Source organism: Megalobrama amblycephala, linkage group LG8 (genome assembly GCF_018812025.1).
Source record: "Megalobrama amblycephala isolate DHTTF-2021 linkage group LG8, ASM1881202v1, whole genome shotgun sequence".
Lineage (NCBI taxonomy): Eukaryota > Metazoa > Chordata > Actinopteri > Cypriniformes > Xenocyprididae > Megalobrama > Megalobrama amblycephala.
The window spans coordinates 27,703,776-27,726,813 of NC_063051.1; the positions used below are offsets into that span (position 1 = coordinate 27,703,776).

The 23,038-nt window shown below is 35.7% G+C and overlaps 2 protein-coding genes across 2 annotated transcripts; one reads left to right on the forward strand and one right to left on the reverse strand.

Moving 5' to 3' along the window:
- Nucleotides 1-1,358: 1,358 nt before the first annotated feature.
- Nucleotides 1,359-8,967, reverse strand: atg3 (autophagy related 3). The gene is made up of 12 exons (XM_048200321.1): nt 8,760-8,967; nt 7,886-7,927; nt 7,751-7,800; nt 4,174-4,244; nt 3,949-4,056; nt 3,807-3,856; nt 3,597-3,684; nt 3,479-3,513; nt 3,243-3,398; nt 2,989-3,116; nt 2,739-2,807; nt 1,359-1,780 (listed from the first exon to the last, which is right to left on the reverse strand). Exons 1-12 carry the CDS (start codon nt 8,829-8,831, stop codon nt 1,699-1,701), a joined length of 951 nt encoding a protein of 316 aa, XP_048056278.1. The 5' UTR covers nt 8,832-8,967; the 3' UTR covers nt 1,359-1,698.
- Nucleotides 8,968-9,468: 501 nt separating this feature from the next.
- gpr161b (G protein-coupled receptor 161b) lies at nt 9,469-21,496 on the forward strand. Its single transcript, XM_048200322.1, has 6 exons — nt 9,469-10,142; nt 12,324-12,768; nt 15,168-15,886; nt 17,552-17,659; nt 17,921-18,043; nt 19,747-21,496. The coding sequence occupies exons 2-6, from the start codon at nt 12,410-12,412 to the stop codon at nt 20,022-20,024; spliced, it is 1,587 nt and encodes a 528-aa protein (XP_048056279.1). The 5' UTR covers nt 9,469-10,142; nt 12,324-12,409; the 3' UTR covers nt 20,025-21,496.
- The last annotated feature ends 1,542 nt before the right edge of the window (nt 21,497-23,038 follow it).

Consider the following 23,038-nt stretch of genomic DNA (forward strand, 5'->3'; position numbering starts at 1 on the left):
TATTTGATCCAAAATACAGCAAAAATGTATTTAATTATTTTAATTCTATTTTAATAGATTTTAAAATGTGGTTTATTTCTGTGATCAAAGCTGAATTTTCAGCATCATTACTCCAGTCTTCAGTGTCACATGATCCTTCAGAAATCATTCTAATGTGCTGATTTGATGCTCAAGAAACATTTCTGATTATTATCAATGTTGAAAACAGTTTAATTTTTTTTTCAATATTCTTTGATGAATAGAAATTTCAAAAGAACAGCATTTATCTGAAATTGAAAGCTTTTTTAATATTAGAAATGAAGTAAGGATGCATTCAATTGATCAAAAGTAACAGTAAAAGCTGTTATGGAAATAATTTGTTTGCAGGGTTTTTTTTTTTTGCAACAAAACAAATAATAAAACAAGTCTGAAGACGACCTTGCAGACGCAATGACTGTAGCTGCAAGCTTATCATATGTTGGAGAAAACTATGATTACCATAAATTAGTGATCATACTAAATCAAACTACATCGGACATACCTGTAGGACCCTACCTTGGACAAGCGGTTTGGAAAATGGATCTATGGAAATCAAACTAGCAAAACGCCCAGAGCTATTTTTAAAACTACCAATTTAATGGTGTTATAGCAATAGGAATCATTCAAGCCACAGAGTAGTCAATACAAAAAGTAAACCTGCTTAAAAAGTGGGTTTTATTAACAAATTCACATATCTGTATTTGTGCACAGGGCCAAACAATTACTGTTTTTGTGTTTATCTGTGGACAATCCTGACAGAAAACACCCATTAAAGGCATAGTTCACCCAAAAATGAAAACTGTGTCATCATTTACTCACCCTCATGTTGTTCCAAACCTGAGTTTCTTTCTTCTGCTGAACACAAAGATTGTTGGTAACCAGACAGTTGACGGTAGCCATTGACTTGTGTAGTATTTTTTTTCCTACTATGGAAGTCAATGGCTACTGTCAACTGTCTGGTTACCAACATTCTTTAGAATATTTTCTTTTGTGCTCAGCAGAAGAAACTCAACATGAGGGTGAGTAAATGATGACAGAATTTCCATATGGGGGTGAACCATCCCTTTAAGCTTTTTCAACAGATTTTTAAAATTCAATTTCTTTCGAAGTCGACAATACATTAAAATCCACATATACAATAACTGTGGTGGTGTGTCGATTCTGCAGATGCAGACTGTTGGATTGTGAATATGGTTTACCACAACAATGCTCTGGATCCAAGACAGTGATTCCAGCATTCAAAGAACAGAACGTTAAGACAAGCAAGTCGACAGTCCAACACCAGACAAAGCTCAGCTCACACTCACAAAATGATTTTGATCATACAAATAACACCAACATACTTTGACAGCCATTTATTATTTGCCATTAAAATGGCTTTGTTATATGTCGCACAGTTTTTTTGGAAACGTAAATATAAAACAAAACATTTTTAGTTTCAGTACAGCATTAAGAGCAAGTGGCTAATACAGAGATTAAGCTGAAGAAAAGTAGGGAAAACTGGATTTAAATGTGTGTGGCTAACCATCAGACTCGACAGATCCCCTTCCCAGGCATTTCATAGAACATTCCCAGCATCTTTCCAGGACAGTGTCTATTTGAGTTTTATACTGTTGCTGCTTCCTCAACGCAGTCACAATACATGTTGTCATAGTTGTAGGCGTAATGGTGAACAGTAAGTTACATTGTGAAATGCCTTGTGTAATCATATTCTATTGTAGGAATGACTGCTTGCACAAATTTTAGGAAAATCAGAAGATACCTGAAGTAATGAAAGTTAAGGGAAAATGTGTTTCTAAAAAAGTGACTCATAAACCAACATAAACATTTGTTCATTCCAATAAGAACACCAACACATTATTTCCTGAAGTGAACTAATCCTTTAAAGGTGCCATAGAATTGAAAATTGAATTTACCTTGGCATAGTTGAATAACAAGAGTTCAGTACATGGAAATGACATACAGTGAGTCTCAAACTCCATTGTTTCCTCCTTCTTATGTAAATCTCATTTGCTTAAAAGACCTCCGAAGAACAGGCGAATCTCAACATAACACTGTGACGCAACAGCTTTAGACCGTTAGCCACGGAGCATAGCCTCAAACTCATTCAGATTCAAATGTAACCATCCAAATAAATACCATACTTACATAATCGGTTATGCTGCATGACGAACACTTTGTAAAGATCCATTTTGAGGGTTATATTAGCTGTGTGAACTTTGTTTATGCAATGTATTATAGAGTCGCGAGCTTGGGGGCGGGGAGCGCAAGCATTTAAAGGGGCAGCAGCCTGAATCGGTGCATATTTAATGATGCCCCAAAATAGGCAGTTACAACATTGAATTAAAAAAAAATCTATGGGGTATTTTGAGCTGAAACTTCACAGACACATTCAGGGGACACCTTAGAATTATATTACATCTTGTGAAAAAGCATTCTATGGCACCTTTAAATAAATGTTGTTCTTTTGAATAATTTCTGAAAAAGAAATTTTCCACAAAAAAATGTGGAAAAAAATTTTTGGGCAGAAAAATCAGCATATTATAATAATTTCTGATGGACAGTAAAGACTGGCATAATTATTTTAAACTGTAATCAAGTCACAGTATTACAAATAAATGCAGCCATAGTGAGCATTTGAGACTTCTTTCAAATACATTGAAAAATCTTTTGAATGGTAGTGTATGTGCTTATACACTAGGTTTTTAAAGAAAGGATACATATGGACCCCAAGTTCTCCTCCTCCTTCCGCCACAGTCTCGATAATCTTTTTCATCACCTCCGCATGTCTGACAAGTAAAAGCAAGAGAGCAGATTATTAGGGCATGAATTAATAAATTATCGAGAATGCTTTTTCCAGTTTCCAAGTTTATTAATACTGGTCTATAAGAGAACCGCACAGGATGATAGATAAATATTTGTGCGACAGTAACATTATTCTTGTTATTTATATTTAATGTTTGTGTCGACCTGCACGGATGCACGGAGCACATAGCAGGTGGGGGAAGGTGAGGGTGATTCTCAATGGTGACTGTTTTTTTAACGTGATCCTGGCTGATGTCTTCATACATCTGATCCACCGTTAGAGGCTGTCTGTCCTAAGAAAGAGCACAACATGCAGCTAGTAAACAAAATGAGTTTTACTAAAGAGGAAAATATGGAGCCACAGGCTTACATCACGTCACATGCTGCCATCATGTCAAAGCATCATAAAGCAAAGTTACCTCATCATATCCAAAAAGCCATAGTCTTGGTGTCTGATAATATTTGTCATATGTGATGTAAAGATCGTAAGTTCTTGTCTGTAGAATGGCATCTTCCCCACCAGCCTCTGCTTTGGTTTTATTTAAATCAGCCATTTTACTTGTGTCAAGAGTGGCCTGAACAAAGAATATTAATGAGTAATTCTGCAAAAGAAAATCCTGATCTTGAAAAACTTGCGTTGAGCACAATTTCTTACATCATCTGTCTCCAAAAGTCCACTTTCTTCATATTCTGAAATACAAATACCAGTTATAAAGTCAAACATACTGGTTAACAATGTGTGTTTTGAAAAATAAATAAAAATTCATAGCTACCTTCCATGTCTGCTGGCTCTCCTTCCTCATCATCATCGTCATCGCCATTTCCACAGGCACCCGTCTGCACGTTCATATTCATATTGTCCTTCACGTGCATACAAAACAGTAAATATTAACGTGTATTAAAAATATTACTCGCAACTTAAAATCAAAACATCAAAAATTCAATTTCTTCCACTCTTGAAGTAGTCAACAGTGCTGCCTTACCTTATTATCCAGTGAGATTTCCCGAACTGCTTCTGTAACCCCTGTAACACCTAGCAATACAAAAAGAAAAGTCAGGAATGTCTTGTCATGAACGTAAGCATGACAAAGACATGTTGCGGTTTGTTCAGTTTCTGTTCCATACCAGAGTTGTGATAGGTATCCACCCATCCCCCGTCTCCATCGTCCTCTTCTATAATGGCCTCCAGCTCATCAGAGTACTCCATCTGTTTACAGCGCTTGTAACATGGAACTGAGAGCCACAAAACCGCCATATTGTGACATTTAGAAAACACAGCTTTACACAACACAATACAGATCAATTGCATAATGTCCATTTCAGAAACTAAATAATAATTTCTTCTTTTACCATTTCGGGTTAATAGAAACTGCTTGTCTTTGGGCAGATAGGGCTTCACCTTTACTTCTTCTCCAGATGCCCTAAAAGTAAAGAAAATAGATTCTCAACACTGTAAAAAGCCACAAATCTACAAAATAAGTTCTTCTCTATAATAATAGTAATAATAATAAAACCTTATTGCTTAAAGCAGTGGTTCTCAACCTTTTTGACTTACAGGGTTCATTATTTTATTTAATTTTTTTAAAAATTTCTACCCAATATTTGGAAGATATTTTAGAGCTTGACATAACTAGAAAAATATATATATTCTTTATAAAAATGCCCATGAATTAGGATTTTATTATTTTTCATGACTTTCCAGTTCTAGATTCAAGCTTTTAAATTTCCCTCATGTTTCCACACCATGGGAATTCTGGTACTTAAATAAAAGTGAAAGTTGTTAAGGGCACAAATATAAAAGAAATATGTCAGATTACATCTTGATTTTTAATGTTTTTTACCAGTGCAAGGTTTGGACAGTCTAGACTGAATTTATGTTTCTCCAAACCTTAAAGACATTTTTACCTAAAGGCTTGAGCTTAAAGGTGCCCTAGAACTTTTTTTTAAAAGATGTAATATAAGTCTAAGGTGTCCCCTGAATGTGTCTGTGAAGTTTCAGCTCAAAATACCCCATAGATTTTTTTTAACTGCCTATTTTGAGGCATAATTAGAAATGAGCCGATTCAGGGTGTGTGGCCCTTTAATTCTCGTGCTCCACGCCCCAAGAGCTCGTGCTTGCCTTAAACAACATAAAAAAAAAGTTCACACAGCTAATATAACCCTCAAAATGGATCTTTACAAAGTGTTCGTCATGCAGCATGTCTAATCGCGTAAGTACAGTGTTTATTTTGATGTTTACATTTGATTCTGAATGAGTTTGATAGTGCTCTGTGGCTAACGGGTAATGCTACACTGTTGGAGATATTTATAAAGAATAAAGTTGTGTTTATGCATTATACAGACTGCAAGTGTTTAAAAATGAAAACAGCGACAGCTCTTGTCTCCGTGAATACAGTAAGAAACGATGGTAACTTTAACCACATTTAACAGTACATTAGCAACATGCTAACGAAACGTTTAGAAAGACAATTTACAAATATCACTAAAAATATCATGTTATCATGAATCATGTCAGTTATTATTGCTCCATCTGCCATTTTTCGCTATTGTTCTTGCTTGCTTACCTAGTCTGTTGATTCAGCTGTGCACATCCAGACGTTCTGCCCTTGTCTAATGCCTTGAACATGAGCTGACATATGCAAATATTGGGGGCGTACATATTAATGATCCCGACTGTTACGTAACAGTCGGTGTTATGTTGAGATTCGCCTGTTCTTCGGAGGTCTTTTAAACAAATGAGATTTATATAAGAAGGAGGAAACCATGGCGTTTGAGACTCACTGTATGTCATTTCCATGTACTGAACTCTTGTTATTTAACTATGCCGAGGTAAATTCAATTTTTGAATCTAGGGCACCTTTAAATGCCTAAAATTAATAGTGCCAAAAGCTAAAATACAAAACATTTATTTATTTGCAAATGATTTGATTTTATCTTTTTGGACACTGAATAATTACTATAACTCCATTTGTGTTATTTCAGTTTGAAGCTTTTACAATTATTGTAGAATGTGTAAAATATTAATAATAATATAGGAGTAGATTGTGTTGCAAAATTTTCACTGGTGCTCTACTTAACCATACTTTGGGGACAAATTTATAACCAGAAATACGCAATATCTGACAAAACTTTTTAAAATGTAAAGATACAGCAAGTTTTCTGTTAGGGTTAGGTTATATTATTTATAGTCTCGCGTAGCCAGTCCTTTGCCTAATGACAAAAGGTCTGGGCTCTATAGCCCAGGAAGAGGATGAATGACTGACATGTAAAGTGACCAATCAGAGTTTTGTTTTGTTCAACATGTAGCAAACATGTCACTTCAATAACTGACTGGTGTGCTATACCAGACTATCGATATTTTCATGTTTCAATGAAGATGTTCCCTCCTTAAGCATAGTTTCCATTGAAATTACCCAGAACAATTTGTCCTAGGAACTTTTTTCCCCAGGAACTTTTTCCCCCCAGACCTGTTGCTGTCTGCGTTTCCATCTTAGTCTAAAGTATGATGAAGATTAGGCAAATTAGTCCGGTTACGTAGGACTGTGTGAGACTTTCCAGTTCCCGCTGGATTTCGTCCTCTGCATATAAGCTTAAAGGGAAGCTATTACGCCCCTTTTGCAAGACGTAACATAAGTCTCTGGTGTCCTCAGAATGTGTCTGTGAAGTTTCAGCTCAAAATACCACACAGATCATTTATTATAGCTTGTCAAATTTGCCCCTATTTGGGTGTGAGCAAAAACACACCGTTTTTGTGTGTGTCCCTTTAAATGCAAATGAGCTGCAGCTCCCTGCCCCCTTTCCAGAAGAGGGAGGAGCTTTAACAGCTCTCACTTCAGTTGCTCAACATCAACAAAGCTGGAAAATCTCACGCAGCCAAAATGAGGATTGTCAGTAACGGTGTTCAGCCTTACATTGTTCAAACCGGAGTCAGACACTGATGGAGAGACTCAGGAAGAAGTTACAACTTTTAGAATGCATTTGGACGTTTCTGAATGGTTAGTGGATAAATTTATGTAGTTGCTGTGGAGTTGATTCAACTCATCATGTCATGATAATCTTTTGTGCAATCCAGCATTGAATTCACCCTCATTTTGTAAAGCAGTTCGGCGTAAAAACACTGTACTACAACAACTCTTCCTCTTCTCTAAAGCAGCAAAACATGGCCTCATGTTGCTGCTGTGGATGCTGTGTGGAGTCAACCAATCAACATGTTCAGCACCCAAGTCCCAACCCCGAAAGTTCCTGAACTTTGAAAAAGTACTACCTCGTGAGCAGGGACTTTCTGAGGGGGAAATTTTTACCCAGAACTTCATTTAGACCCTGGTCACTGTGGGCGAGTACCAACCCAAAGTCCCTAGTTCCTGGGGAAAGTTCCTGCGGTGGAAACGTGACTTTAGTACTTCACCTGATCTTCCATTATAGATGTGAGAGGGCACACAAATAATAAAATGGGATCACTTGAGAATCCAAAAAGTTGGAAGCTAATATTTTACTGTATCCCATCGTCAGTAAACATACGTACACATCTCTTTAAAGTCAACTAAGTGCCTCAGACAAAACGCTTGATATCTAAAAGTTTCTATGCAGTGAACTTTTTTCAAATCCAGTGTTCAGTTGCTGCTCTAAAGCGTTCATTACTGCTGTATCTGAACTTTTAAAGTAAACACGGCTTTGTCTCCTGGTGGACCATTAAAAATTGCTGTACATTAGGCTCACAGAACACCTGTATAAGTCAGCCAGTCAGATTTAGACTTTTCTAAAGTATTTCCAGTTTTGTGTGCCACATGCAGCAGACGTTGAGCGTGAAGTCTGAGGCTGAGAATATAGGATTTATAACTAGCTGAATATAAATACAGTAGAAGTCTATGAATGTCCCCATTTAGATAACCAAGTTAATGTGTGTTTTTGTGTGTGTGCGCATTCTTGCCATTTCCATGTGGGGCAGTGATGAACCAGATGATCTCCTGCTGCAACAAACTGCACAGAACACAAAACAATTAATAGTGTAAATCCTATTAAATTGCATATTTTACACCATAACAAAATCAAAATGCACACTCACCTCCTCGGGAGTTATAACCCCAGTTTCTTTAAATTTAGATTCCTGGAAAAGCGAGACACATGATATAAATAACATTTAAAAATGTTCTCTTTTTCACACTATTGAACAATACATATGGGTGTGAAAGTCTTGCCATATCAAACATCAGTTGACAAACTGTCCCTCGCCCTTTAAAGATGTATAGTTGGCTAACATGTGGTTCATAAATAGTTTTGCACTGTCCAGTTTGTCACACTTTCCAGCAAATATGTATGTGTTAACTTTTAGTGGTCATGAAGTTAAATGGTAACAATAAATGTGTGCATTTGGAAAATTTTCAGTTTTCATTTCAGTTCATGCATGTTATATTATGTCTATGCAATGTGATCTAATTCAATATAATGTCCATCTATTATTGCAAGTTAAAAATCGAATACATTTTAGTTTTAACATAAAGTTTACTTTAAATGGGAGTTTATAGAAAGATTAATTAGAATTCATTCACCGTGTTGTTGTACATTAGACAAAATTTTGACTGATTTGGCATCATATGCATCACTCCACGAAGAAAACATGACATGCGTATGGCCTAAACTACATGGCATTTCGCATTCCAGGCAATTCAGATCTTTACCTGGTTATTTTTCCTAAAATGCAGTGTGTTTTCAGCCAGCAGTGGCGTCTACTGAACTTTGGGCCATCTGACAGGTTGCATGTTTTCTTATGTTTTGATGCCTGTTGGTAGTATTGATCTCTACTGACATCATCATAACATTGGTTCAGTAATTTCTCCTTTCAGGTCCATGCTCGAATTTTTCACACTTATTAAACCTCATATTTAATGCTGCAGCTGCTGGATACAGACTGCAAATCATGCTAACACTTCTCGTCTTACCTTCAAAACTGGCGTTAAAAACTCTGCCACCCCCAAAGCAGTTCCTTTCACCGAGTTTATGACGTTCTGCATGCTGGAAAAAGCGTTTCCAAAACAGATGAATTCACGTAGAGATTCAAATGAATTATTCTTGACTTACACTACACACTGTTTAGACGTCTAATCGAGCTAAACCACATGACCTAAATCATCTGACAATCACTTCCGCATTTCAAATATCGCGATATTACACGACACGCCCATTCTTTTTGACAAGCAAAGCATCTCAAAAATTCCGCACAAATAAAGCCTGTATTATATATTTGATTTCTATAACTGTTTTGTGGATTTTTATACTATGCACATAGAAATAAACTTTTGAGAAGTAGAAAACTGATCATCTCATTTTTCACAGTCATGAAATAATTTTGTAATATACAAACAAATCAGATTTGTTATTCAGCCATTGTATATTGTGAATAAACAATCTATTAATAATTAGGACATTCATTAGAAAAATACTGTTTGTTTACGCATGTTCACGAGGGACAAGAAATTACATTTTTTTAATGATTATGAATTCCCTCTAACATGAATCCAGTGACCTTTGCACAGGTGTGTTGTTTGTTTATTTGCTCTTTGATTACTTGTCATTACGTGGAAAGTCTTTCAATTTCGATATTGCCATAAAAGTGCTCGTGGTTACAGATATGCAGATACCAACAGAGAGGGCAAGTTTCTTCTGTTTACTATTGAACCATTATCTTTTTCTTTTCTTTTTCTTTTTTTTTGGGGAAATATTGTTTTTTGCATTTACCAACTTGTTCTGTTTGTTAATATTGCAATAAAAAAAAAAATAAATAAAAAAAAAAACAGAGAGGGCGTTTGCAAATCGTTTATTGGCCAATCGTAGTCACGTGACTCTGGTAACGTCACCTGCGGGAATCTTTAATCGTCTTTGGTGGTCCAAAAGTGAATTCCAGAAGAACGAAAATAATAATAATACAGTTTTGCAAATCAAAGTTAAACGCGCACTACTCTTTTTATCTCTGAAATATCTAAACCCACTCCACCGTCTTGTTACATGTGCCAAATGAACACTTTTTGTCAATAGTAAACTGTTACGTACAACTTTATGTGTATCACATGATGTTCAATCGTAAGTTTCGGTGATACATTAGATTTTAAACCGCAGCTGAACTTTTCTACTTGTGTAGATAAAGACACCAGCTTAAGACAGACCACACACAGACACACACAGCCCGAGAGAGACGGGGAGACATTCGCTTTCGCCGCCATTGCGGTGGTAGTTTCTGTGAATCTCATCAGCGTCAAGCTGTAAATAAAGTCACAACACGACACATCTACTTTCAAGAGAGATTTAATACCATCTGAAGCAGCGAGGTGAGTTGGCCAGTATTTGTCATTAAACTATAACTCTCCGAAGTAAACTTTTCTTACTAACATTGGAAGTTGCGTTTAAATAGTGGTCTTTGTTCAATCAGAATCGGTAGATATATTTTTATCTATACTGTATTGATTAATCCTCACAAATTATTTGATCATTCTAAACTATACTAAAGTTTTTTGTTGTTGGTTTACAGTTTGGAGTTTAATATATCAGTTATAACGTTATATCAAACTCAACTTCTAAAGAGTTGCATGCATGCATATGATTAAATGTTTAAAAGTCAAACTCACTTTGATTTAATGGTACGATGTTCAGATTTATTGCACGGGACAACTACGTATAGCGTAATGACAAGAGGTTTTTGTGCTGTTAAACGCTTTATTACCTTTTGCCTTTATTACTTTCTGGTCCATGTTTAGCTGTAATAACAGAGTGCTGTAAGTTGTCGTCTTGTACCTTAGTCAGCACCTACAGTTGCACGTGATTTATCAATTATGTATGTAAAATTAAAGAATAGTTCACCGAACAATGAATATAGTCACCCTCATGTTGTTCCACACCTGGAAGAAGTATATTTTGCAGAATGTCCGAGCTCCTCTTGTCCATACAACAAAAGGGAATGTGGACTGACAAATTGAATGCTATGAAAACAAATATAGTGAACACTGTGCTATATATTATGAGCAAAAAAGTGTTCAACATTACATTCTAAAACTTTCCCACAGCAATAAAGAAAAACAAAAGCACAGACTAAACATTTACTCATCTGAATGAATTATTTTACATTTATACCCAAGTACAATAGCCCTTTACCAATTACTGCTCTCATTAAAATAGACTTGTGTTAAATGTAGCATTTTAAACCTACATTTAGCTTCCAACAAATACATATTTAAAGGGTTAGTTCACCCAAAAATGAAATTTCTGTCATTAATTACTCACCCTCATGTCGTTCCACACCCGTAAGACCTTCGTTAATCTCCAGAACACAAATTAAGATATTTTTGATGAAATCCGTGATGTATATGACTCGTCCATTGACAGCAATACGGTTCAACCTTAATTTTATGAAGCGACAAGAATACTTTTTGTGCACAAAAACAAAACAAAAATAATTACTTTATTCAATAATCTCTTCTCTTCCCTGTCATTATCCTTACGCAGTTGTCGCTGTAAGCACAGTGAACGCTTCTGTGTTTACGTCCGAACGCCGGCTCAGTATTGGCCAAAGCTGATCACATGAGCAGCACGACGCATGCGCGTGATGCTGACGCAGGAGCCGGCCAATAATGAGTCGCCGTTACGTAGAACCTGGACGTAAACAACGAATGAGAATGACACAGAAGAGAAGATATTGTTGAATAAAGTCATTATTTTTGTTTTGTATTTGCCCACAAAAAGTATTCTTGTCACTTCATAAAATTAAGTTTGAACCACTGCAGTCATGTCGACTGTTTTAATGATGTCTTTAGTACTTTTCTGGACCTTGAAAGTGTTGATTTATATTGCTGTCTATGGATGAGTCATATTCAGATTTCATCAAAAATATCTTAATTTGTGCTCTGAAGATGATCGAATGTCTTATGGATGTGGAACGACATGAGGGTGAGTAATTAATGACAGAATTTCCATTTTTGGGTGAACTAACCCTTCAATGCAGAAAAAAGTAGGCCTGTATTTTACTCATAATTATTGTGCTTCCTTTCTTTGGCTCCTTCAGTGAAGTCTTTGAAGTTTAACAGAGACTTGCTTGCTGTCAGGATGAGCCTTTATGCAAAATGGAAATATGTGTTTTGACCATACTGTAAAGTGATGTGTCTAGCAGATGTTTTTCATGCACAGCACACAGGCACAATTATTTAGCAATCAAATTTATTGTCAGTTAATTTCATTATCATTTATTATCAATTTGTTGCAGCAGTGCATAAGTCATAAAATCACATTTTATGGTGGTTTTGCCATTTTTTTTAGATCGAGAGCTTCAGTCCCCATTTACTTTCATTATGTAGTAGACAGGATCAACTTAGACATTCTGCAGAATACCTCTTTGTGTGTTCCACATAAGAAAGTAATTCATAATTTTTTAATGGCATGAGGAAGTTCACTTTCATTTTTGGATGAACACTTCCTTCAACAATCATAATCAAGTGTTTTTTTGTTTTAAACTTTCTAAGACATCTTGGTGAGATGATCAAGCAATGGATCTATGGATCTCTGCAAACATCCTTGGTCTGCATTTGGATGACGTAGCGTGCTTATCATGAACACCAGCAGCAATGTAACCTTACCGGTGAACGGCACAGACGTGGTAGACAGCTGGGCCTGGATCGTGGAGTCTGTTGTCATATTAGCCATTGCCTTGTTTGTCTGTCTGGGCAATTTTCTTGTTGTGTTGACCCTTTATCGGAAGCCCTACCTCTTAACGCCAAGCAACAAGTTTGTCTTCAGCCTGACACTTTCAAACCTCCTGTTGTCGGTACTGGTGCTGCCATTTGTCATTGCCAGCTCTCTTAATGGAGAATGGCTGTTCGGTGTTGTATGGTGCAACTTCACGGCACTGTTATATCTGCTCATCAGCTCTGCCAGCATGCTCACGTTGGGAGCCATTGCCATTGACAGGTAAGGAATATTATTTATTTTTATCATGCAAACTCATCTTTGGCACTCAAAATGAGCCAAACACTATACAGCATCTCTCATTGTTCTACATTAAATCTTTTTAGAATCAGGATGTTAAAATCTGTATCCTGTAGCTGAAGTACAAATGAATGGTTACATTGTTGTCTGTTTTGTTGACCCCTGCTGCCTTAAATTTTTACACTTGCTTGGTATGTGTGGATATGGACAAACTATTAGAAAACATGCTAAAACAGGATTTTTATCAACATGAATAGCATCTTAATCTAATGCTTTTTGTATATTGTAACAGCTTACTGTTACGTCATAATTTATTCAACCTCATGTTGTCCAAACCTAAATGACCTTTTATGACTATAAAATTTAATTGAATACATGTGAGTCTTAATTATGTGAGTCTAATTATTATTTCCAAATGAAGTTTTAAATATTTTTCATTATATATATATATATATATATATATACTGAACAAAATTATAAACGCAACACTTTTTGCCCCCATTTTTCATGAGCTGAACTCAAAGATCTAAGACTATTCCTATGTACACAAAAGGTCTATTTCTCTCAAATATTGTTCACAAATCTGTCTAAGTGAGCACTTCTCCTTTGCCGAGATAATCCATCCACCTCTCAGGTGTGGCTATCAAGATGCTGATTAGACAGCATGATTATTGCACAGGTGTGCCTTAGGCTGGCCATCAGGCAATTGATATATGAACAAACCCCTCTGTAAAAAAAAAAAAAAAAAAAAAAAAAAAACACTTTAGAATGTAGACAGGAATAATAAAACTGGAAACTGTGGTGTATATTAGTGCTACTGAAGTGGAGATTTCTGACTCGGTGCAGGAAAAGAAAAACTCATTTGAAGAAACTGGCCTTTATGTACTGTCATTGAAATCTAGATATATACAATAAATAGATAAAATCCAATAAAATAAACATTTAAAGGTGCCCTAGAATCAAAAATTTAATTTACCTTGGCATAGTTGAATAACAAGTTCAGTACATAAAGACATACAGTGAGCGCGCAATTTAAAGGGGCAGTGTGCTAAATCGGTGCATAGTTAATGATGCCCCAAAGTAGGCAGTTAAAAAAATGTATTAAAAAAAATCTATGGGGTATTTTGAGCTGAAACTTCACAGACACATTCAGGGAACACCTTAGACTTATATTACATCTTGTAAAAACTGGTTCTAGGTCACCTTTAAAAGTGTATTGGTTTTCTTTCTACTAGTCTGAAACAAGACATTTTGAAAAGCCAAATAGTCCACAATTGACCAGTGAATAAAACATTTCTTTTTTTTTTTTTTTGCCTGTAGTGTCTTGAAAACAAGCAGTGTTGTTCTATTTACAGCAGAAATATCAGAAGAAATATATTAGCCTATATTGAGGGGGGTCATCAATTATTGTTGTCTTTGAGTCAAAAAATGTTGAGAACTGCTGTTTTAGGCACCTCACATCAGTTTTGACATCAATGACACTGATCACAACACAAAGCTGTTTGATGTTATTGACCATGAACTATTCCTTTAAAGGAACACTCCACTTTTTTTGAAAATAGGCTCATTTTCCAACTCCCCTAGAGTTAAACAGTTGAGTTTTACCGTTTTCGAATCCATTCAGCCGATCTCCGGGTCTGGCGGTATCACTTTTAGCATAGCTTAGCATAGTTCATTGAATCTGATGAGACCAATAGCATCTCACTCCTATTTAAAACTTGACTCTTCAGTAGTTACATTGTGTACCAAGACTGATGGAAAAAGAAAAGTTGCGATTTTCTAGGCCGATATGGCTAGGAACTAGACTCTCATTCCAGCGTAATAATCCAGGAACTTTCCTGCCGTACCATGGGTACAGCAGGCGCAATGATATTACGCACCGCCTGTGACCCCGTGTTTGCACAGGGAGCATGCCTTGCAACCATGGAGGCATTTGTGAGAGACGCTGCGTAATATCATTGCACCTGCTGCACCCATGGTACGGCAGGAAAATTCCTTGATTATTACGCCGGAATGAGAGTATAGTTCCTAGCCATATCGGCCTAGAAAATCGCAACTTTTTCCGTCGGTCTTAGTACACAATGTAACTATAGAAGAGTCCAGTTTTAAATAGGAAAAATATCGATACTCTTTGGTTATTTTTGAGCGAGATGCTAACGGTCTAATCAGATTCAATGAACTATGCTAAGCTATGCTAAAATTGGTACCGACAGACCCGGAGGTCGGCTGAATGGATTCGAAAACGGTAAAACTCAACTGTTTAACTCTAGGGGAGTTGGAAAATGAGCCTATTTTCAAAGAAAGTGGAGTGTTCCTTTAAGGTCAGAGTTAGAACATATCAAAATCTAAAACTAGACTAACCACTTTTTGTGTCCTCTCAGGTACTATGCTGTCCTGTTTCCGATGGTCTACCCTATAAAGATCACAGGTAATCGTGCAGCAGTGGCCATTGTCTACCTGTGGCTGCATTCTCTGGTGGGCTGCCTGCCTCCTCTGTTCGGCTGGTCCACATTTGAGTTTGACCATTTCAAGAAGACATGCACTGTGGCCTGGTATCGTGAAGTCAGCTACACTGCATTCTGGGTTGCGTGGTGCTGCCTGATACCACTGTTTGCCATGCTGGTGTGCTACAGCCTCATCTTTCGTGTGGCACGGCACAAAGCTCGCAAGGTGCACTGCGGGACAGTTGTGGTGGTTCAAGTGCCCGCGTCCTCCAACAGGAACGGACGAAAGAACTCCACAGCCTCGGTTTCTTCCATCGGGAGTCGTAGAGGTTTGATCTATGCTGGCAGCCAGTGTAAAGCCCTGGTCACCATTTTGGTGGTGGTTGGCACCTTCTTGATGACATGGGGGCCGTATGTGGTAGTGATCTGCACCGAGGCGGTATGGGGCCGAGGAAGTGTGTCATCTAGACTGGAGATGATGGTGACCTGGCTGTCGTTTGTCAGTGCTGCCTGTCATCCTCTCATATACGGGCTGTGGAATAAAACTGTAAGGAAAGAACTGCTTGGCATGTGCTGTGGTGACCGCCACTACCGAGAAACATTCATTAGCCGCCACAGGAAGTCCCGCCTCGTTAGCATCTCCAACCGAATCACAGGTGAATGTTACATAATGTCATGGTCATGTCTGGTTATGTAGGGCTATGATGTTGCTAATCAAGTCTTTATTTAGCTATTTTTAATAACTGATCGGTAGATGTATATGGGGCCTATATAGATGGAGCTTTGCATAAAAAGGCTGAGAACCACTGCATATATATATATATATATATATATATATATATATATATATATATATATATATATATATATATATATATATATATATATTAGTGCTGTCAGTCAATGATAAAATTAACAAATTAATCGATCAAATTAAACAAATTTAAGTTTTTAATATTTTTTTTATTTGTGCTGTCAATCGATTTAAAAAAAATTAACTAATTATCTCTTACCTTTGTTCTTTGATTAACATTAATGACAGACATCACAGCAACTAGTTTATTAGGCTACTGTCACTTTAAGATCTGCTGCTATAATGTGATGGCAGCCAAATTATGACAGAAAAAACGGATGCTACGTTAATTGCGTTAAATATTTTTAATGGGTTAAACTGAAAAATATTATCGCATGCATTAACACATTAATTTTGACAGCAATAATATATATTAAAGGTCCCGTTTTTCGTGGTTTTTTGAAGCTTTGATTGTGTTTATAGTGTGCAATATAACATGTGTTCATGTTTCGCGTGTAAAAAAAACACAGTATTTTTCACATAATTTACTTATCTGTATACCGCTGTTTCCACTGTCATAAAAACGGGCTGATGACTTTCTTGTTCTATGAAGTCCCTCCTTCAGAAATACGTAACGAGTTCTGATTGTGCCAGCGGTTCCTGTGTTGTGATTCGACAGCAGTTTAGCGAACCTTGCCCGGAAAGGTCACGCCTCTTACCATAACGTGGAGATGCACGCGCTCAGTGTTATTGTAAACATGTCTTTAATTTTACCCTATCAATTTGAGCCGGAATCAGACCCGGTGATTGGACTGCGGGATGAAAATAACAGCGTTTCGACGACATGGCGACAAACACACTCTACAAACGCAACTCTTGTGTATTCCTGTGGGCGGAGGTTAGTCAAAAAACTGTTTTAGTGACGTCATTAAAGAAGGAAGTAGAGGGATGTAGTCCAAACTGCCCGTTCGATGTAGGCGACTTCTGTTAAATAAAATATCTCGCTTGGCATTGAACTTTGAGCTTTAAAATTTTACAGATTTTATTTATACTCTAACAACAACATTACACACTAACTAAAGTTTGAAACATGGGATCACGAAGAACGGGACCTTTAACCACATAATTTAACCATTTTAACCATAACCATTAACCATTCATAATTACAAAATTTTCAAGAACTTCTGGAAAATGATGTCAGTTTCAAGAAATATGATTTCAGTTTATATCATCATTTCATGTTTTCTAGCATTTTAATTTATATATATATATATATATATATATATATATATATATATATATATATATATATATATATAATAATTTATTAATTTAAATACTTTTAAGTCATCCCAACCTCCTGTTTGAGACCCACTGCCTTAAAGGAATTGTTCACTACAAAAGTAAATAAATAAATAAATACAAATCTGTCACCATTTACTAACCTGTTCCATGTCCTTCCAAATATGGCACACGATTATCATTCCAATACTGTGTCCTGCCCTTAATCAACATCTTTCTGTTGCAGATCTTGGTATGTCTCCACACCTGACGGCCATGTTGGCTGGTGGAGGCCAGCTTTTAGGTGCTGGTAGTAGCACAGGAGACACTGGCTTCAGTTTTTCCCAGGACTCAGGTGTGTGTAGATAAAATTGAATACTTGCACACCCGTTCAAAAGAAGTCTCTTATGGTCACCGAGGCTGCATTTATTTTAATGAATATACAGTAAAAAATGTGAAATACCATGATACTTAGAATTTGTTTAATATTAGAAATGTCTTTTTAGTCACTTTTGATCAATTTAATGCTTCCTTGCTGAATAAAAGTAATAATTTTAAAAAAAAGTAATAAAACTCCTTTATTGTTATCTGAAGTGTTTTGTTTTGTAACTGTCAGGTACAGATATCATGTTGCTGGATAACTGTTCTGAGGAAGCAGATAGCTCACACTACAGTGCTTTATTCAACAAGCGCAAGAGTTCAGTAATGTTTGAGGACCAGGTGGAACAGCAGTCTAAAGGTATAGTCAACTCCCTCTTGTAAATAAGTGATTAAAAGGTCAGAATTTCACAAAGCTCCACTGCACCTGAAAGCCAACTTAAAGAAGTTAGTTCACCCAAAAATGAAAATTCTGTCATTAATTACTCACCCTCATGTCGTTCCACACCCGTAAGTCCTTCGTTCATCTTCGGAACACAAATTAAGATATTTTTGATGAAATCCATGAGGTATATGACTCATCCATAGACAGCAATTTAACCAAAACTTTCAAGGTCCAGAAAGGTACTAAAGACATCGTTAAAACAGTCGAAGTGACTGCAGTGGTTCAACCTTAATTTTATGAAGCGACAAGAATAATTTTTGTGCGCAAAAACAAAACAAAAATAACGACTTTATTCAACAATCTCTTCTCTTCCCTGTCATTATCCTTATGCAGGTGATGCAGTATGCACAGTGAAGGCTTTTGTGTTTGCATCCAAATGCCAGCTTAGTAAAGCTGATCATGTGAGCAGCACGACACATTCGTGTGATGCTGACTCAGGAGCTGGCCAATAGTGAGTCGGCGTTCTGACGTAGAACCTGGAAGCGCTGGACGTTAACAATGAATGAGAATAACACAGAAGAGAAGATATTGTTGAATAAATCATTATTTTTGTTTCGTTTTTGCGCACAAAAAAGTATTCTCATTGCTTCATAAAACTAAGGTTGAACCACTGCAGTCATGTCGACTGTTTTAACGATGTCTTTACTACCTTTCTGGACCTTGAAAGTGTTGGTTAAATTGCTGTCTATGGACGAGAATATACCTCTCGGATTTCATCAAAAATATCTTAATCTTTGTTCTGAAGATTAACGGGTCTTACGGGTGTGGAACAACATGAGGGTGAGTAATTAATGACAGAATTTTAATTTTTTGGTGAACTAACCCTTTAAAGTTATTAAAATAAAATGGGTTGCAAATGTTTTTTTCCAGGTTTGATACAAGCTCAATCGACAGCATTTGTAGCGTACAGTGTTGGGGAAAGTTACTTTTAAAAGTAATCCATGACAATATTGTTACTTCCTAAAAAATTAACTAATTGCATCGTTTACACAGCGCACACAACACCTGTGCACTTACTCCAGATTTCTCTCAACATGGGGTCAGAAGAGTTGTCAGTCAATAAATGGGAAAACAAAGTAACTTGTGTTACTTATTTAAAAAAGTAAATCAGATATTTTGTTGCGAATTTAAAAGTAATGCATTTTGTTTAAAAAAGTATTCTGATTATGTAACTCACATTACTTGTAATGCGTTACCCCCAACACTGATGTTGATTACCATGACAAATACAATTCCATTTGTTCCTCTTTTCTTTAAAAAAAGGAAAATTCTGGATTACAGTGAAACGGTTACAACGGAAGTAAATGAGGCCAATTCGTAAATGTTAAAATAACCACTGTTTCAATAGTTCAGCCACAAGACGTAGATAATATGTGTGTTAACATGATTTTAGTGTGAACAAAATAGCTTGCTAATCTTTTCTGTGTAAAATTGTATCCAATTTTACATCAACACCATAAACCCTAAAACGCAAACCCTTTTCTTGTCCTATTTCTCATTGCTGCTATCAAATAAAAGGGCCAAAAACATCATTTTACACACATGTACATCTCCTGCAGTTGTAATTTGATAATGTAGCCATTACGTATTTCTAATTCTGTATTTCCTTTGTTTTCCAGCTGGTGAGGATCAGTCTCAGCACCTGGTGAAGGCGGAGATACACCAGGTGATTGACAGCTTTGCGTCCAGTATGGCAAAAGCCATAGAGAGCGATGCCAAACTTCTGCTGTTCGGTACGGAGTCTCTGACTGAAAACATTTCATCGGTTCAGCCCGCTCAGAGGGGCTCGCGCTACCCAGATGGCCAGAGGGTCCGTCTGGAGAGCATCGATGAGGGAATCGTTAAAGATGAAAAGGGTGAAGATGATGAGGATGAAATCGAGGAAATATGTGCATAAATAATCTCTGTATGGTTGATATCTGATTTTGGTCTGTAATGCTCTCAACGAAGCACATATTATGACTGTGTATTTTGGAGGCCAAAAATCTCCAAGGTTCATGACTATCATTAATTCCACAAAGACATCATGATATTCATTGTAAACTCCTAGTAAAAGTTCAATACAAGTCAGTTTAAGCTCTTTAAGGAAAAGAGCTCTCTTGGAAATGTTACATTTCCAAACAATTTAAAAAAAAAAAAATTTATATACTATATACTGTAGGGCAGACTGGGGCTGGTTGTCACACTTTTTGCACCAGTGAATATTTCTCAGAATAGGTTTATTTCTGAAATTCAATTTCTGCTTAGAATTTCTGCTTTGTCTAATGACAAAAAAGCATTTTCACTATTAGTGCCCAGGAAAAAAAATCTGGACATATTATCACACTAGATGTGGTAAGTTGTCATAATGAGATCCTGCCATTAAATAGCATATTATATATAGCATTTTTAAACTGTTAAACGATTATGAAGTGCAAAGTAATTAATGGAACAACAAAAATTCAAAACTTGACAAAAAATACCAAACCATTATTTTGGCCAACAGAAAATTACATTAATAAAATTGTGACCTGTCCTAAAAACAGTTCAACATTTAGGTTGAAAATACTTTCTTTTAATATTTACCTAAAATTTTAGATTAGAGAGAGAATTCACAAAAAAAATTGTAATTTGACAGCTTTGAACAAGGTGTTTAAAACCAACAAACTAGATGTCTGACTCAAACCCCTATAGTTACTGAGATGCAGCCCCTGTGACAACTAGCCCCGGTCTCCTTCAACTTTAGTGACCTCATTATTCAATATAAATGAGCTGTGTAAAGGTGTTCAGTGTGTAATGTGTTTGTAGAGATGGAGGGGACCCAAAGGAAAAGTAATCTTTTGTGTTTGTGTGTTTAGAAATTTAAATATTTATCTTTGTCTGCTTTTAAAATATTGCGTAATGATTGATGTCATATTTTCATGTCGTACTAAGTCACGATGTTGCCAGCACTGCATGTCTGAATACATCCATGAATAATGTTTAGACCTACCAAAATATATATACCACTATCCATTATGAGTGCAAAGCTTTGTGCAAAGTGTTGCTGTTCTCAAGCACTGAGCTTATAACATTGTAAAACTACATTGACAACATTTAGTCTTTTATTCAAGTCCGTGATGCTCACATTAAATATTTCTACAGTAAAAAAAAAAAAAAAATGTTGTAAAATATTTGTAATAACAAGTCTTATACTTTAAATACCACAGATTATACAGGTGGAAATTATTTTAGGATCTTTTGGAATATGGCTGTCTTTGTATTAGATTTTAAGGTGTAAACATTTTGTAATTTAGTATTCTTTTTTTATAAACATTTAAATTATGAATTACCCATTGTCTTTTATATCATAACTGTCTTTCTGATAATAAACAGCACTTGTATTTCTAAGTCTGTTTTCACCAGTGGTCAGTAACCCTTAGAAAAAGAAGTTCATTCAAGAGTGCCATTACAAAATTAAGAGAGTATACTCAGAAATATACTTAAAATTACACAAGCATACTTGACTTATACTGACAGAAAAGTCCACATAATTTTGGCCAATACTTGTACTCAATCTTTTGATCTAGATAAGTATAATTAGGTATTCTAAGTATACTTGGCTTGTAGTTGTTCACTCTTTTGATTGAGTATCCTATCACATACTTTTTTTTTTTTACATTGTTTTACATACTGTCTTACACTTATTGTTTGAAAATATTGATTTATAAAGAAAAAAGATATTCTAATTCTGAGTATGTGAATTTTTGTGCAGTATACTGGTAGTGTATATAGGAATTTACTTCAATTACAATTAAAGTACAGTTAAAGGTATATTTCAAGTATAAAAATCAATACCTAAGAAACATAGCAGTATACTTAAAGTGCAAAAATAATATATAAACAGCAGTGTTAATTTTGACGGCAAATTTTGATTTAGTTTTAGTCTAGTTTTATTCGAAGAAATATCATAAGATTTTAGTCGACTAAATCTACAGTAGATTTAGTTGACTAAAATCTAATTTAGTTAAATTGTAATGGATTAAGCATTTCTCTAACAATACACAGATCCTATACACTGATATAGGCACATCTGATATTCCCCAAACTGTTTATGTTCACCCAACTGTACTTTGCTGCCCAAAGCAGACGGTTTTTGACTGTTCAAGTGCAAAAAGACACAAAAGAGCAAAATTCAGTACTTTTCAGGGATTGACACACTTTTCATTGAGGTACTATTAAAGTTTTCGTTTAAAATTTTTATTAGATTTGATTTTTAGTTTTTCTGCTTTCATTTTAATTTTAGTTAAAAGTTTTAGTATTTTTTGTGTGTTTTGTGCTTTTAGTTTTTGCTTTTAAATGTCTATAAGTTTTTATTTCTGTTTATTTTAATACCTCAGGTTAAGCTAAAGCTTAGAAACTAGATGAAATAAAATAAGTTTACATTTTTATATATTTATTTTTATTTCAGTTAATGTTTATTTCAAGTAATGAAGATTTCTTTGGTTTTAGGTTTAGTTAACTATAATAACCCTTATACTTGTAAAATATATTGAATAATGTGTCCTGTTCTTAGTCTTTCCTTCCTGTGACAGAAGATTAAATAGTTTTTAAGAATTAAATAGAAATTAAATTAAATACAGTTTGTGTAAACAAAATAACAATAATGACCAGGAAAAAATAATAATTATAAACCATCCCGAAATACACCGTGACTCTTATTCTGAAATGTCTGCAGTATTGGCAAACTACGTCACTGCGCGTTGCATTCTGGGTAGTCGCCGCCATGTTTTAGGTCACGCTCAGGAGCGTACAATGACAATAAATACAACTCACCAGATGAAAAAACGACTGTAATTACGTTATTTTTTTTAAAGAGCTGCTTGTACTTGCTGAGAATAAATGGACTAATAGTTTAATCTCTTGTGTTCATTCGATCGCTCAGTCGTGTGG